This window comes from Anabrus simplex, chromosome 5 (genome assembly GCF_040414725.1).
Source record: "Anabrus simplex isolate iqAnaSimp1 chromosome 5, ASM4041472v1, whole genome shotgun sequence".
In the NCBI taxonomy this organism is placed as follows: domain Eukaryota; kingdom Metazoa; phylum Arthropoda; class Insecta; order Orthoptera; family Tettigoniidae; genus Anabrus; species Anabrus simplex.
In genome coordinates, this window is record NC_090269.1 from 61,453,366 (window position 1) to 61,470,263 (window position 16,898).

The following is a 16,898-nucleotide window of genomic DNA, read 5'->3' on the forward strand; positions in this document are numbered from 1 at the left end:
GGACATCTTCATACGCTATATTTCTATTGTAGATTATCATGAATAAATCCAATAAGAAACAGTACTTCCAGACATTTAAATAATCATATTCTGTTGATTTTCCTTGCATACTAAAATCAAGAAAGGTAGAAACATTTGCCTTTTGCACGGTATGTGGGTGTGATATTAATATTGCACATGGTGGAAGAAAGGATTTAAGTGATGATGAGTTATTGATATTCAGACTTCAAACATAGTGAATGATCTCCAGAATACAGATAAATCCCTTTTCTTTTCATCAGTGAGAAACTACTTTTGTACTGCCTGTGACTGCATCATGAACAAGTTTCTACTCAAGGATGGTGTGTTAAAACATGCTCAAGTTGCTAGGTTAGACAAAATTGAAGATGCACAGTTTTCTTCCATTCGTTTCTTCTTGGAAATGTTTCCTATCATGTTATGCAAGGAAGAGAATGAACTTACAGATGAAGTGATGAATGAGCTTCAGGGACAGTTCAGATGGTGGTGGTGATTATTGATTTAAGAGGAAGTACAACTGGGCAACCATCCTCAGGACAGTTGAGAGCTCTTCAGGTAGATGACACTTCGGCTGCAAATCAAGATGCCGCAAGTGATTCCAGTTGGGCATAAATATCAAGAATTTGTGGAGCCGATGGACTTCTTAAGTACCAGTATAACCGAATTGCTAGAGTAATGCTTTCTACTCTCACCATACCCCATAGCAATGCAGAATGTGAACGTGTTTTCAGCCTTGTGAAGAAAAATAGAAGAGTTCAGACCATCCATGTCCAATGAATCTCTGGAGTCTATTTCTATTTTGAAGACCAGTTCTGGTCCCTGTTATGACAAAACATTTTCTCAAGATTTGTTGCAGGAAGCTGAAAAGGTCGCAACTATTATTTTAAAGTCGAACTAGCGTGTAATTTGCAGTGTGTATTATATTATTTCTTTCCTGTGTTACGTTGAACAAGTTTTATTGTGTAAAGCCTTTTTCAATTATTGCATATCTGCTGAAATTTATCAAGGAAGTCCTGTCATGTATGCTCCATACTAATATTCACCACGCTTCCTGCTGTTTAACATGGATTTCTTGATTGTTATTTTCATCTACAAGTCATTGGCCTGTGATGTAGGTAGATGTGATTTCATAGAAGTATCCTGTTTAAAGCATGAATTATTGTATTTTGTAGCCCAGAAGTATTATTATATTCATCAAGCCAGGATATCATATGAGTAACAACACAGAAAAGGTTTCCACCTATTGCACTTCTTGAATGTTTAGAACACACCTCTCCATTATTTTGATTACTTTTTTGTAAATACAAAACAATAAACTGAAGCTACAAAATATTGTCGATCACCGGCTATCAGCAGAAAGAATGTGCAATTGTAGCGAATTCCATTAGACAGTTAGAAACAATTCACAGGCATTGTCTACAATCACGAAAAGAATACAGTAATAAGGAAGGGGGTGCAGCAAGAACTTTGAAATTGACGAGTTATACATGGTTGACAGGCCAGAAATTGGGTTAAATGTGCTACCAAATCGTTTCTGGTCTGTTGTGTGCTTTACATCCGATATTTACGGAGAAAAATAAATCTTGCAGTTATCTATGGTATGAACTACTCGCATAACTATTGTAAGTTGATTATAATCCAGGATGTGCAATTACCGGATGAGTTGGCCATGCGGTCAGAGGCGCGTGGCTGTGAGCTTGCATCCGGGAGATAGTGGGTTGAATCCCACTGTCAGCAGCCCTGAGGATGTTTTTCTGTGGTTTCCAGTTTTCCCACCAGGCAAATGCTGAGGCTATACCTTAATTAAGGCCATGGCCGCTCCCTTCCAACTACTAGGCCTTTCCTATCCCATCGTCGCCATAAGACCTATCTGTGTCAGTGTGACGTAAAGCCACTAGCAGGATGTGCAATCATATTTACGTCCTGATACAATGCACAGACGATATTCTGCTTGACTACGTTTGAAAATCGTCGATACCTTGATGTTCAAAACATACAAAAACAAATGAAAACGCAAAAAATCTATGTATGACAGGGTGGCCAATATAAAGTTATTCTAACATGGTAGCCAACATAGAAATTATGTTCCAACAACAACGCATTTCAACGTCTTTCTCTTTAGGCGAACACTGAAATACAATGTCATTCTTTTCTGAAATACGAGTCAATGGTGCACTGCTTTAAATGCATTTCTGTAAGTTATTGAAATAAAATCTATTACATCCTTACATCTTTAGCCGGCGGGCATGTGAGAAGACTTCGTTTCTGATGTTTCGTCTGCTTGCAATTCCATTTTAAACAAATTTAGACTCTACGAAACTTGAGCAAAAATAACTCCGCAACCGTACCATTCGTGTACCTCACAACAATAAAAAGGCTCGACACTGTGAAAAAAAATAACAAAGAAGCAGCAATAAAAGGAATAAATTCCTCAAAAACAGAAGTAGGGCCAACCTACTATTCTGGCGTGTACACAACAATGAGGGATACGAGACAGTCTCTCATTGTCCTTAATTGTCATCTACAGCGACTTCATTTGTTAGCTGGTCTGCAGCAACCAGATTACTGATTTCGAATGACATAGTTTAGGGACCTGGTGAGAACTTCAAATTACACATTAACCATATTTCGAATTAACCGTATTTCGAATTAACTGATTGAAATAACACATGAGAATTAACCGACTTCGAATTAGAGTTTTCACTGTATTAATATTGGAAGTTTCCATTATTGGTCATCGACTCAAATGGACTGGGCATGTCTGCCTTGCGGTGCCCCTTTGATACGCTGTTAAAACTAAATTAAGCACACCATTATAGAGACTAATTTAAACTCTCAGATCTGGGATCACTTATTTGGCGGTGATCCATCCCTTCTGCTGTCAAACTGTTTGATCAGGAATGTTGCAGTCATAAAAAAGTCCAAACGGCTGATCAGGAATGTTGCAGTCATAAAAAAGTCCAAACGGCAAGTACGCATGTTTCATCAACCATGCCTGTCACTGTCTATCAATTGTAATTTGTGTGGACGCATATTCTATGTAAGAATTGGTTTGTTTAGTCACCAGAAGTACACACGTTAAGTGCACTGTGTGAGAAGTGGTTTGTTAAGTAGTAACAGTAGTAGTAGACGAGTAACAGCTAACGACAATGTTGACAGTATGGATTTACCGTGTATAAGGAATTAAATTTCAATGGTGGCTTGCTGCTATTGCAAGTACAGCTATTCTAGTTTGACAGAAAGTAGAAAGTGTAAATCTTATTCATGATGAAACTGTATATAGGGAAATGCAGTTCATCTGAAGGAAAATAAACCCCTTTGGTCATTCTTGTGGTACCGAAATATATGCCTCTTTATTTGTGAAAGCCAAATAAAAGACTTAACAATAAGTTATAATGTACTTTGTGCTGTGTGACAAATCAAAATAGTCTGAAGCTCGGCAAACTATTAAGCTTCATAATAAATTTGTTGACATTTTGCAGTCACTATTGAAAAGTGCTTGTTAAGCATGTGTGGCTTTTATCCATGAGTAAATACAACAATAGAATATACTAAATGAATATGTGTAATATGTAAACCTTTTTCCTTCCTTTTAGATAATTACTTGTTTAAAGAACTCCTGGAACTGGTTGATTTGGACTTTAAAGCTTACAATGATGCTGATGGCTGTTTTCAATTCCATTTTATGCCAAGATTTGTTCGAGATTTGCCTGGTAAGTAATGAAAAAGAAATAAAATTGAGAATTATGTACTTAATTGAGAAGATTTGCAACTAACATTCGTTATTTTTCTAGATAATGGTAAGGAGATTCTTTCCATGAATGAAGTATTGCAATATCTGCTGAACAGCAACAAGCCTCTGATTGATGAGACAAAGCTAGATGAATTACTGAAGATGCCACAGTTTAAGTGGCAGAATTTTGCAGATGAAGTAAAAGGTATTTCTTAGTTTAAAAGCACTTGAAATTCAAACTCCCTAATATTGCATAAAATACTGGAGGGATAGTAACTAATTAAGGCAGTCCTTAAGATTAGATTATTTATTAGAGAGAAATCATTCATTTTCATCATCATTATCATCCATTTTCCTCATCCAGCTCCTGCCGGGTTAGGATGCTTATGGCACCTTTTCTTCTTTCTCTATCCAACCACCCATGTTCCTCCTTAATTGTATTCCAATCCAGATTTCTTCTGATTATACTATTCTTGATCATTCTCAACCACCTGGGTCTCCCTCTTGCCCTCCTCACCTTCTGTCTATGTCTCCATTATCTGCTTCAGCATCCTTCTCTCTTCCATCCTCTTAACATGTCCAAACCATCCATCTCCATTACATCGTGAAGCTTTTCCCATTCTGATTTCCTTCTTGACGTCCTCATTTCTTACTCTGTCCTTTCTTATCTCTCCTGCCATACTTCAAAATTTAATTTCATTGACCTGGATTTTATTCTCCTGTCTTTTTGTCAGTGTGCAGGTCTCTGCTGCTTATCAGCATTAGGCAGTGGTACATCCTATACAACACCTCTTTGCACTTCATTGGTACTTTCTTCTTACACACCAGCTTTCTCACACACTGGTAGAATGCATTTCCCTGTTGAGTCCCTGCAACCTGTATCGGTTTGCTTCCCCAGGTACAGTAAAAGTCCGCAGTAGCAAGTACGGCATATAATGAGAACTCCATTATAGCGATAATATATTTCTGTCCCTTCAAAATTCCTATATTAAACTGTGTGCTGTCCTTCGGTTACAGCGAGAGACCTATCACTGACGCATTCGTTATTACGAGCGATTAAGCACGCGATTTTTCTGTTCCTGATATTTATGCACCCCAGCGATTATATTGCATGCAATCAATTGCCTTTGGTATCGTTTCCTCCCTATGTCCACTAGCGAGTTTTCTCGTCGACATTCGAAGGCGATGTCGGAGTCAATTAGTAATACCCGTCGACTGCTGTTCCGTAAATAAAATTTGAAATGAAAGAGGACAATTTCATAATAAATGCGTAAATAACGTGTCCAATAACGGTTGTTAACTCGTTAAAAGTAAAGGCTGACTAAATGACTGGTTAATTTTTAGGCTAAATACTGCAATTTAGTAAGAATGTGATACACCTCGAGATATGGTAGAGTGCATAATTGATTTCAGATGTTAGCTTATATTTTCTCGCGTCTGGATAAATTAACGGAAAGCTATTATGTACATTTATAGCGAGAAGGTTATCATTTCTCTACTGGCGCTTGAAGTGTGTTTTCATCATACGTATAATACGGATAAGTTAGGATAGGTGACACTGTTTGAATAAGAAAACTGAAACGTTTGCTACAAAATGCGATCGGTCATCTTTGGTACGGTATAGTTTTCTCACTATGTGCATTTACGAGCTCTCTCGTTGGCATTCATAGGCGATGTTGGAGTAGATTAGTAATGCCCGTCGACTGCTATTCTCTAAAAAAAAAATGTGTAAATGAAAGAGGATAACACGTTTTCGTAATAAATGCGTAAATAACGTGGCCGATAGCAGTTGTTAACTCGTTAAAAATAAAGACTGAGGTAAACGATCACTTAATTTTAATGTTACATACGGAAATTAAGTAAGAATGTGATGCACCTCAAGATATGGCAGAGTACGTCACTGATTTCAGAGGATAGTTCATATCTTCCTGTGTCTAGTTAAATTTCAGAAAGGCTATTTGCATGTAAATTTTTAGCGAGGAGGTTATCATTTCTCTACATGTGTTTCAAATATGTTTTCATGATACATATATGGTTAGGTTAGGTGACGCCGTTTGAAGAAGAAAACTGAAGTGTTTGCCACAGAAACCTCTGGAGTGATACCATATTTTTCCGAATTCAAGACGACGTTTTTTTCTCTCAGAATCTCATGCGAAAACTCAAGGGTTGTCTTGCATTCGCGGCCTGAGAGTAAGTTAATGGATACCCCTGGCAACTACCGTGGTAACTACGCTGCTTCTTTTCACCCCTGCATGCGCACCCACACGCAAAAGTCGTTGACAATAAACGACTACCTCTTTATTATACATCGCTAGCCGCGACAACCGGTTGTACAGTGCCTGTGTGTAACGTCACTGGTTCTCGGGAAATAGTGAAGAGAGAATGATGTTCTATTAGCCTCTACAAAAATGTTTCTCAAATCTGCAGAATGGCATCAAAACATGCGAGTCTTTGAATTCTTAAGTTTTATAGACAGCAGGAATATTTTTGTAATGGATAGTCGTATTGTAAAGATACGTGGAAAAGGTATTGTCGGCAAATTTTCAACGGGTTCTCGTCGATATTATTATACCAATTTTAAGTTAATGGTTATTAAACACTTGGAAATGTAAAGGAATTGTGCAGCCGCAAGAAAATACGGCATAGGCCTAACTAAAGCCAATATTTGGCGTTAGCGTGAAGACAAAGAGCTAAAAAAATGCGTACTGTACAAAAAATGCATTCAGTGGTCCGCAACAAGGACGCTTTAAAGAAGTCGCGAAGATGAAATTGTGAGGTTTGTGCATAAAAATCGCAGGGGCGGAATGGCCATACCATGGCGCAGTAAACTCATTCGTTGACTTTCAATGTCTGCGATTAGGCCTATACATCGCTAGGCGGCAAGCGAGACGTGCGTGTAGCGGTAGCCGGTTATACAGTATCTGACGCTGAGTGAAAGTAACAGTTTTATAGACAGCAAGAATAATTTCCTGATGGATCGTCGTATTGTAGAGCCGCATGGAATAGGTATTGTTGGCAAATTTTCAACGGGTTCTCTTCGGTATTATTATGCCAGTTATAAGTTAGTGGTCGTTAAACCCGCAGAAATAAAGAATAATTGTGCAGCCGCGAAAAAAATTACGGCATGACGAAAGCCAATGTTTGGCGTCTAAAAATAGTGTGAAATGCGTAGGCCTACAGTACAACAAAGGCATTCATATGATTTTACAAAATACTTTTTGAGCCTGATTTAAATTTTTTGAAGGAAAAAGCGGTGTTCATCTTGGATTCGTAGAAATACGGTACTATATTTTTTCAGAATGAAATTAAACGTACACTTTCACGTAGTATCGGATTTTGAAAAATAACAAGTAAGCCGTAGTGGGTATCATCTGCGGAAAAGCAAGTTTTGAACAAACTGATTGCCGTTTCATACCGAATTTTCATGTGCATGGTTTTTTTCCGACTTTTATACAAAAATCGGGTATAACGACAATCCGCTATAGCGAGTAAATTTTTCGTTGTTATGAATTCTCGCTATAACGGACTTCTACTGTACTTGAAGTTCTCCACAATTTCAAGGTGGTGTCCCTTTATTTATATAATTCCCTTTCTCTTCTAGTCAGCACTATTATCTTACTCTGTTCCATGCAGATTTTCATTCCGTAATTTTCAATAATCTCGCTCAACTTGTCAAGTTGCCCTTGTACTTCGTCTCTGTTTGCTTCACACACCACAGTCATCATCATCTTGAGTTTGCCCTTCCAGCGAGCCGGGTAGGGTGTTTGAAAATTAGTGTCTTCCAAAGTTGCCTATTCAAAAAGATTTTGTTGTCCATGACAGATTCCCAATTCCATCCTCTTCTCTCCACGTCTTCCCTCAGTTGATCCATCCATCATATTCTTGGTCTTCCAGCTGGTCTTCTACCTGTTATTCTCTTTTCCAAACAAGCACATAGTAACCTTGTGCTATTCATTCGGTTAACATGCCCAAACCATTTAAGTCTAGATGACCTCTTTCCTCCATCAATTCATTTAGATCTAGGTTAGATTGGATCTCATCATTTTTCACATGATCAAGTCGTGTCTTTCGGAGGGCAGTTCTAAGAAATTTCATTTCACAGGCTTGAATCCTACTACAATCTTTTGATGTTAGTGTGCAGGTTTCCAGAGAATATGTAAGGATGGGAATGAAATACGACTTGTACAGGGTCATTTTTATTCTTTGTGGGACCTTCTCATCCCATAGTAAGTGTCTAACAATACTGTAAAAGTCAGAGCCTTTAGTTACTCTGTTATTTCTATCTCAGCTCTATTATTACTAGCCATTACGCTTCCTAAATAACTTAATTGGTGTACTACTTCAACTTGGTGGTCCTGTATTTTTATGTTGCATTCTGTATTATGTCTGCTGATTTTCAATGCTACTGTTTTTGTTGGGTTCAGTTTCATTCCATAATCATCAAACTTCTTACATCATGCATTCAGATTATTTTGCACTCCCTCCTCTGTTTCATCCCATGTTGCCACATCATCTGCAAACACCAGAGCCTGAAGATCTTTATTACCTTTTCCTTTTAGTTCCTTTAAAATGGTATCCATAACTGATATGAATAGAAGAGGTGATAAGGCACTTCCATGTTGTACTCCTTTGGTTGTATTGAACCATTCAGAGTGCCAATCTCCAATACTGACACAGCTTTTGCAATTAGTATATAGCATTTGGATCTTCCTAATAAGGTACTCCGGTACACAAAGTTTCTAAGACTTTGCCAAATAGTTGATCTAGGAACATTATCATACGCCTTTTCAAGGTTCATAAACACAATAATTAGGTCTTTTCCCCTTTCCCAATGTTTCTCTGCCAATATCCTCAAAGCAAATATCAGATTTGTTGTGCTTCTTCCAGCTCTAAAGCCATGTTGTTCCTCTTCTAAGATAGGCTATGTCAGCTGTAACTTCTCCTGCTGACTTACCACTTCTCATCCTATGGAGAGCTTGTTCTACTTCTGTCCATGGGGATATCATCCTCTATTGTTTTCTGTCCTACATCCTCAACTGAGATCTCATCAGGGCCATTTAGGAGCTTGTCAAAATACTGTCCCATTGTATCCGTGATATCTTTCATATTGCGAACTATATTCCCATCTGCTGTCTTCAGAGCTGTACTTGCTTCTTTATCTGATCTTTTACTTTTTGCTATTCCATATATCGTTTTCATATTCCCTTTAGTGTCTTCTTCCAGTTTCGTTGTACACTCTTTCCAACTTTTCTCTTATTCTTCCCGTACAATTCTCTTGACTTCCAACTTCCTGTATCTATATTCTTTTGCCATCTCTTCCAATTTATTGTTGTCTGTTCGTTCGCTGTCACTTCTTCTGTCAGACTTAGCCACATCAAGAACTTTTTTTGGCTTTATTTTCATTATGGCTTCTTTCACTTTATCATTCCACAAGATGTTCTTTTCTCTCTAACTCTTCTGCTTGTTCTTCCACATATTTTATCTGCACTACCAAACCCACAAACTAAACATTGTGATGAACAACAAAGAGAGGTTATGTATCAGAAGCGCATTTACTCCTCAGTGGTTTCATGTGAAACCACAATATATAAACATACCGTAAGATGCTAATTTTATTCTTATATAATTATATATACATACATGTATATATTACATTATGTATGTCGGTAATTTTGTATAATACATACTGTATACCTCAGTTCGCCTCTGTGGTGTAGTGGTTAGTGTGATTAGCTGCCACCTCCGGAGGCCCGGGTTCGATTCCCAGCTCTGCCACGAAATTTGAAAAGTGGTACGAGGGCTGGAATGGGGTCCACTCAGCCTCGGGATGTCAACTGAGTAGAGTTGGGTTTGATTCCCACCTCAACCATCTTGGAAGTGGTTTTCCATGGTTTCCCACTTCTCCTCCAGGCAAATGCCAGGATGGTACCTAACTTAAGGCCACGGTCACTTCCTTCCCTCTTCCTTGTCTATCCCTTCCAATCTTTCCATCCCCCATCAAGGCCCCTGTTCAGCATAGCAGGTGAGGACACCTGGGCGAGGTACTGGTCATCCTCCCCAGTTGTATCCCCGACCCACAGTCTGAAGCTCCAGGACACTGCCCTTGAGGCGGTAGAGGTGGGATCCCTTACCGAGTCTGAGGGGAAAACCGACCCTGGAGGGTAAACAGATTACGAACGAACAAACATATATCTCATACATAACTTACAACATACAGGTTCAGTATCAATAAAAATACGACACAAACGGTAAGTTACACCACGTGGAATTATGTCTCGCTACAGTCAATTGTTTTAGATAGTATTTGAACCTCTGCTCAAGTGTTTTCTATTTTAGACACAAGATGGCACCACTAGTTAAGCATTACTAGCGTGGTTTCAAATGAAACCTCTGTGTAGACAGCGGAATAAAGTAATATTAAGGTGGTTATTAAATGAAACCACTATGTAGGAAAGGGTTCAAATATCCTGGCTTATCAAACTTTCCTGTGATGAGGGGAGAAAGTCTCTCGCTTCCGTCTGCATTACAACATTCTTAGATTTCCCGCCACGGCACCTCTCTCGAAATGCCCTTGTCGCATCACAAAGTATTCTAAGACCCATTAATGCACGCAATCGCTTTGATTCACAGTTTAAACCTTTCAAGTGCCATGGAGAGTACTATTTCAGAAATGTATCCAACAAAGCGGATTGACATAAGTCCTGTTCAAATAATGCACTTGGATAAATCACTGGCAAACATAACCTTACGCAACAAAAAAAAAAACCCACACGATTCAAAGACTAAGACAAATATTGCTGGCTCCCCTGTGCAAATGCTATTACTTTAGTGTGTGCATTTTTTAGATGCCTTGTACTTGCACAGAGAGTGCCCGACGCCCTTAAAACATCGTGGCTTTTCAAACTTTCCTATGACAATCGGAGGAAGTCTCTTGCTTCCATGTTCATTACAAGTTTCAACACAGTACAATGACCCCCCACCCTTGTACAGTTTCCCGGCTGGCTCTTCTTTCGTTTAAAACCTTTAATTCCGTTTGGGCTCGGCATTAAAAAAATGATACATTTTTATCGACAATGACAATATTGTCCAGTACGTACGAATTGATTATATGAGCCGTTCTTTTTCTCCAACTGTCGGCATCGCCAGTGTTTGCGGATTCTGCTTCTCCACACACTGTTTGCTATGTGATATTATAGTGTTCCTTAAAATGCTGAATACAAAAGACTTATGATTTCACATGAACTTAGCAAATATGAAGCACACTCTAGACACACCGAAGTGAGTGCAAATGCAGTGAGCTAACCCTGTATGTTTCGGAAGATGCGCTCTATCATGGCACGGATACATTTTGAATTTAAATTACTTTGTAAAGTACTACCTTTTTTTAACTTAAAAGTAGTTTTCAAGTAAAAATCTCAATTTCGGTAATGGGACCGACATTTTTCTTCAAATTACGAATTATCCGTATTTTGAATTAAACAATTTAAATAACATGTAAAACCATATCTCATGTTTCTGGGAACGAGGGCTTCTTTGAAGTAGGTGTGATTTTGAATCCACCAATTTCCAGTTATCGAGGTTCTACGGTAGCAGGCTGTGTTTTGAAGAAAAGAAATCTGAAAAGTAGCAGGCTGTGAATTTATATATAACAACTTTAGTAACTGCGTCGTGCTTCGTAGCAGCTGAAAGGCTTCGTTTGTGTGTAGGTGTGAGTAACATCGGCAGTAGTTCTGAAACTCGTGGAATTGTGTAACGAATTTGTAAGCGATTTAGTATTTTTAGTGGTGTTCGTAATGAGTTCAACTGAGAAACGATATTATCTATCTTTTAGGGAGGCATGTTCTGTTGAATTTCCTTGTTTTATACGATCACGGAAAGGCAGAACATTCGCATTCTGTTCCATGTGCTCGTGTATTATAAACGTTTCTCACGAAGAAAGAACAGAATTAGTAAATCACATTAAATCTGTTAAACACGTCTCCAGTACAAAATTGAAGAATGACAGTTAGAAATTTTTTTTTTTTTTTGCCTCTTCTGGATCCAACCTTGATATAGTAAGAGTGGAATGCTCGTTCACTTCATTTTTAATTGAACATAATATCCCGTTAGCTGCTGCCGATCATGCTGCTGCTCTGTTTAGGAAAATGTTTCCAGGTTCAGAAATTGCAAAAGAATATGGCTGTGGTCATATGAAAACCACATACATTTTGAAAGAAATGGCTACGGATTCAAGAATTGAACTTGTTGGTTACATGCAACGTAGACCATTTTCTTTAGCTACGGATGGGAGCAATAATAGTAATGCTAAGTTCTACCCTATTGTCATTACCTGTTTTGTGGCAAAGCAGGAAAAGATAGTTAGCTCAACGTTGTCTGTCCCAGCCTTGGTGGGTGATTCAACGGGATGTAATATTGGTAATTTGGTAATTTCACAGTTAGTATGTTACAAAATACCAATTCAAAATTCTGTACCGTTCTTTTCCGACAATGCTTTAGTCATGATTGGAAAGAAAAATGGAGTTGCTGCTGTTCTAAGGGAAGCACAGTCATCTGTCTTTGTACTGGGTTGCTCCTGCCATTTGATTAACTTGGCTGCTGAGAAAGGTGCAAGCAGTTTGCCTGTTAAGGTTGATGAACTATTAGTCAACATCTTCTATTATTTAGAAAAGAGTTGTAAGAGGAAGGAACACCTTAAGAAATTCCAAGAGCTTCACAACAAGGAAACTGAAAAGATACTGAAACATGTTTGCACAAGATGGCTATCGTTAGGAAGGTGTCTGCAGAGGCTGTTAGAGCAGTGGTATCCACTATCTGGTTTCTTTAAAGATGATGTGCTTGTTAATGCTCAGTGTGCATCAACTACTAGCTTAAACGCTGGTGAATAGAGCAAACGCTTGAAAAGCCTTACATCTAATATGTTTTTAACACGCTCTATTGGTGAATAATATCTAATTCCCTCCATGGGAATTTAGAATTTTCCATTCGGAATTGCTAGACGGGTAATAATTTCATTGTGGAGATTTATCTCCCGTATGCAGTTATCAGACTGTGCCTCATATATAGGCTTCTGATAAGTTCACCTGCATACACCCAGCGTCAGTGGGTAGGGTCTGACAAATCCCACTCTGAAGAGTCTAATGTCAGACCTAAGACGAAACGCTGGTGAATAGAGCAAACGCCTGAAAAGCGTTACATCTAATATGTTTTTAAGATCTTTTGGATTTCTCTTTTTGAAAGTTGGCAAGTATCAGAATGTCCGCCAGCTTAACGGTTAGCACAATTAGTTGTCATTCTCGGGGGCCCAAGTTCGATTCCCAATGCTGCCATAGATTTAAGAATGGCAGAAAGTCTCATATGCATTAAAATGATACATGCAGCTCACCTCAATGGGGGTGTGCCTAAAAAGTATTTACCACCTCGGGATGAGGACACGAGTTTACTTTAGTTAATAAATATTCACATTTTTTGCTATTAATATAACAGGCGAGATTATTACCAAAGTGATTGTTTAATATCTCGTAACTCAGGCCAATATAGGTAATTTTTGGAGAGAAGTAGGTTTTATCATGATGAATACAATCCAATCTTAGTTATTGTTTTACTCATAAACGTACCTAACAAATAATAATTTTATTGGTTTTACATCACACTAACTACTCTTACGATTTTTTGGAGATGCCAAACAAAAACTATGTGTTAATAAAAAAAATAGACACAGCAAACATTTGAAATTAAGTTACACATTATGATAATAAAACACATTACCTCCACACCTTTAGATATCCATAAATGTGGCGAGCTTTCCTCTTATTTATTTTTATATTTTTTCGTTGTGGAACTTCTGGCACTATTCAAGTACTTGATAGCTAGAGCCCGGATATTTTAAAAATGCATATGCAAATGCATATTTTGAACGTTTGTGCATAATTTGAACGTTAGTGCATATACAGACATATTTTTCTCTTATGTATGATCGATTATCTAAGATTTGTGAATGAAATTAAATATCTAATGAACTCTATATGTTCCCTTGGCAACACGAGAAGCCTTCCCTGATCAAAGAAAAGGCTTTCAGTGTTGTAATACAACCAGGTAGATGGATAATGACCCATTTCACAACAACAGCTATTTCCTTCTTTCTGACACTGCTTTCTCCTCACAGTAGCCTCCCAAGATTTACTTAAACAAATGCGTTCCTCTGTTAACTTACTGTTCGTCTGTTGGAGTGTTTTACCAGATTAAACTGTAAAAATGCCTAAAGATAAGAGCTCTAGGCCTTTTTTAATTAAACAGTGTAGTGTACCGTCCAGTGTCTGACAAGAGTGTAAAATGCAATAAAAATTTCAAATTGAACAGCATTCGAAAACAACTTCACATTTCATATTAAAAGAACAGAGTAAGAATATGCAACAGCTACTTTTAACCGACGTAAAAACACTGTGTGAAGTTAGTACATTTTCCGCTGATATTTGTAAAGCTTTTGTATGCAGCAACATTCCGCTACATAAATTGCATAATCCACATCTGCGCTCGTTTCTTGAAACGTATTGTGCTAATCAAAGCATACCAGATGAACCTACCCTTGTATGTATGTTGGGTATTCAGCCCGAAGGCTGGCTGGATCCTAAACAGGTTCACCATTAGCTGTCATAGATGGCCTAGGTGTCACTGAAGAGGCGTACTAGGGAAATGAGGAGCGAGGTAGTTTCCTGTTGCTTTCCTCACTGAGCCAGAAGTTGCTATTGCACATCAGTCTGCCAAGCCCACTGAAATGCGTGCACCAACCGATTCCATGAGCAACATTTTCACACCATTCATAGCAGAGACTGGCTGCATAAGGAATGGCATTACTAGCGTCACTCATACCTGAGCCACTTTCATAGTGTCAGAGCCAAGTATAAGACTGAGACAGGTCAATGAAAGTAACAATTTTATTCTAGCCCATACCAGAAGACACGGTGCGCTGTAAACACTACATCTTGCCAGTAAAGGCCTAACCTATCCTTAGGAAGAACTATTTTTTTACTTTTACTGCACGCTTCTGTTGCTGATTCGATACGATCTGACGTAGGAGGGAACCGTGTCTGGATATCGGTAGATGAAACAACCAGTTCGTGTGGTCGATACATTGTGAACTTCACAGTGGGTAAATTATGTCCGAAAGAACCCGGCAACCCTCATTTACTTTCGTACAAAGTGTTAGAAATAACAACCACGCTACAGTTCCAAGATTTGTTAACGATTCCCTGCGACTCCTTTGGCATCAGAGAGTGATTGTTACAAAGTGCGCGTTTTAGTCACAGACGAAGCTTCGTACACGTTGAAAGCTGGTCAGTCTCTTCGAGTATTTATTCAAATCTCATCCATGTCACATGTTTGGCACATGGATTGCATTATATTGCAGAAGAAATACGTACCCTCTTTCCATCTGTCAACAAAGTAATTTCAAGTGAGAAAAAACTGTTCCTAAAAGCACCGGCTTGTGTACAGTTGTATAAAACTCATCTGCCTCAGGTTTCTCTTCCCCCGAAACCTGTTCTCACAAGGTTATCCACAGTATCATTCTACTAGGAGAACTTCAATCAAGTGAAAGATGTAGTAAAAGTCTCGATGATAGTCATACTGCTTGTATTTGTGAAGCAAAGTGCACATTTGAATCTGAAACTGTATATAAATATGTCAGTTTCATCAATGTGAATTATTCGTCAATTTCGAAGGCGATTAAGGTCCTAGAAACTCCTGGTGCACTCTTACACAGATCCCTTCAGTTAATTCAAAGCACCATCGGTTCTATAAATGGTGTCCATGTGACACGGGAGAAAAAGTTAAGAAAGGTAACTCAGTGCGGTGTTGGACTCAAACACAGGATTGAAGGAGATTCAATCCATAAGCAACTACTTAAGTGGAATCAGGCAGTCTTTGCCAGAAGAATGTTCCAAGCAGTCAGTGCCAGTGTTCAAGTGTTGCCCAGTTATGTCCGTGGACATAGAACGATCATTTTCAGCGTATAAATTAATTATGTCCGACAACAGATAGTCATTGACCCCTGATAATATTGAAAAACTGTTGAAAACTTACTGCCATGCATCATTTTTCAAAGAATGAAACATGTTTGTCAATTTCAGACTTAGTTAAAGTTAAATAATGTGTTTGATAAGTGTATTTTGTTTTATTTTTAGTGCATATTTTCGTGCATATGAATCCGGGCCCTATTGATAGCATACCTAAACAAAACATTGCGATTTCTCTTATCTCAATTACAGCTATTTAGGTAAATCCTGATGTGAAAAATGTAGAGAAAAAGCATGAAATAAGATATTTAAAAATAAAGATCTGACTTTTAACAGCTGCAGTTATCCAAAAAATGCTTCCAGTCACTATGTATTACATTCGGAGGTACAACTCTTAACAGAGTGGCCTCTGTTACACATACACCAACTGGGAATATCAGAGACAATCTCCAGTAATCACGTGTGAAAATATTCTCACTGTTTGGACTTTATAGTCGGAAACAAAACTATTTTTAAAGTTCAGAAAGATGGGATCTCGAATGCGCTTGATGGCAGTGAACATGACATCGTTTGGAATGACGACGACACCGGTAGTAGGGAAGTTGGTGGTACAAGATGATGATAATTCAAATGAAAGCAGTGTTCAGGTTTAGTGTGTGGTAGGCCTACTGCTCAACTGACAGAGACAAATGACTGCCATTAACTTATTTTGTATTAATACTGCATAATACAGCAAATAAAACTGTATGTCCAACCCTTATCCCTTTTCTCTACGGGGTCAAGTATGAAGTGAGACAGATTTTCGTAGCGTGTTTTTATGACCGGATGCCCTTCCTGATGTCAACCTCATCAGAGGAGTTAATGAAATGAAATGAATGACGCGATATAAGAGTAACTAAAACTGACTATATTTACTACATATGTAGGCCTTAAAGTCATGTGTTCACCATTTATTGTCTTCTTTACTTTTAAACTTAGAAATGCTGCCTTCCAACGAAGGTAGCCAGTAAGATTCAGAATACAATCACAAACTGGTTAAAGAATAGTTTAGAATACATCCGTATACAGTTTACATTATATCCAGAAGTCCTCCTGAAGGTATCAGCACCTTAATGAAGCCAAAATACATTTTGCCG

The 16,898-nt window shown here is 38.3% G+C and overlaps 1 protein-coding gene across 1 annotated transcript in view; it reads left to right on the forward strand.

The window, feature by feature from the left end:
* drosha (ribonuclease 3 drosha) overlaps nt 1–16,898 on the forward strand; it is a 295,969-nt gene that overhangs the window by 77,630 nt on the left and 201,441 nt on the right. Inside the window, exons 8-9 of the mRNA XM_067146934.2 lie at nt 3,615–3,731; nt 3,813–3,956. Of these exons, the coding sequence (XP_067003035.1) occupies nt 3,615–3,731; nt 3,813–3,956 (261 nt within the window). The remainder of the gene's footprint in view (nt 1–3,614; nt 3,732–3,812; nt 3,957–16,898) is intronic.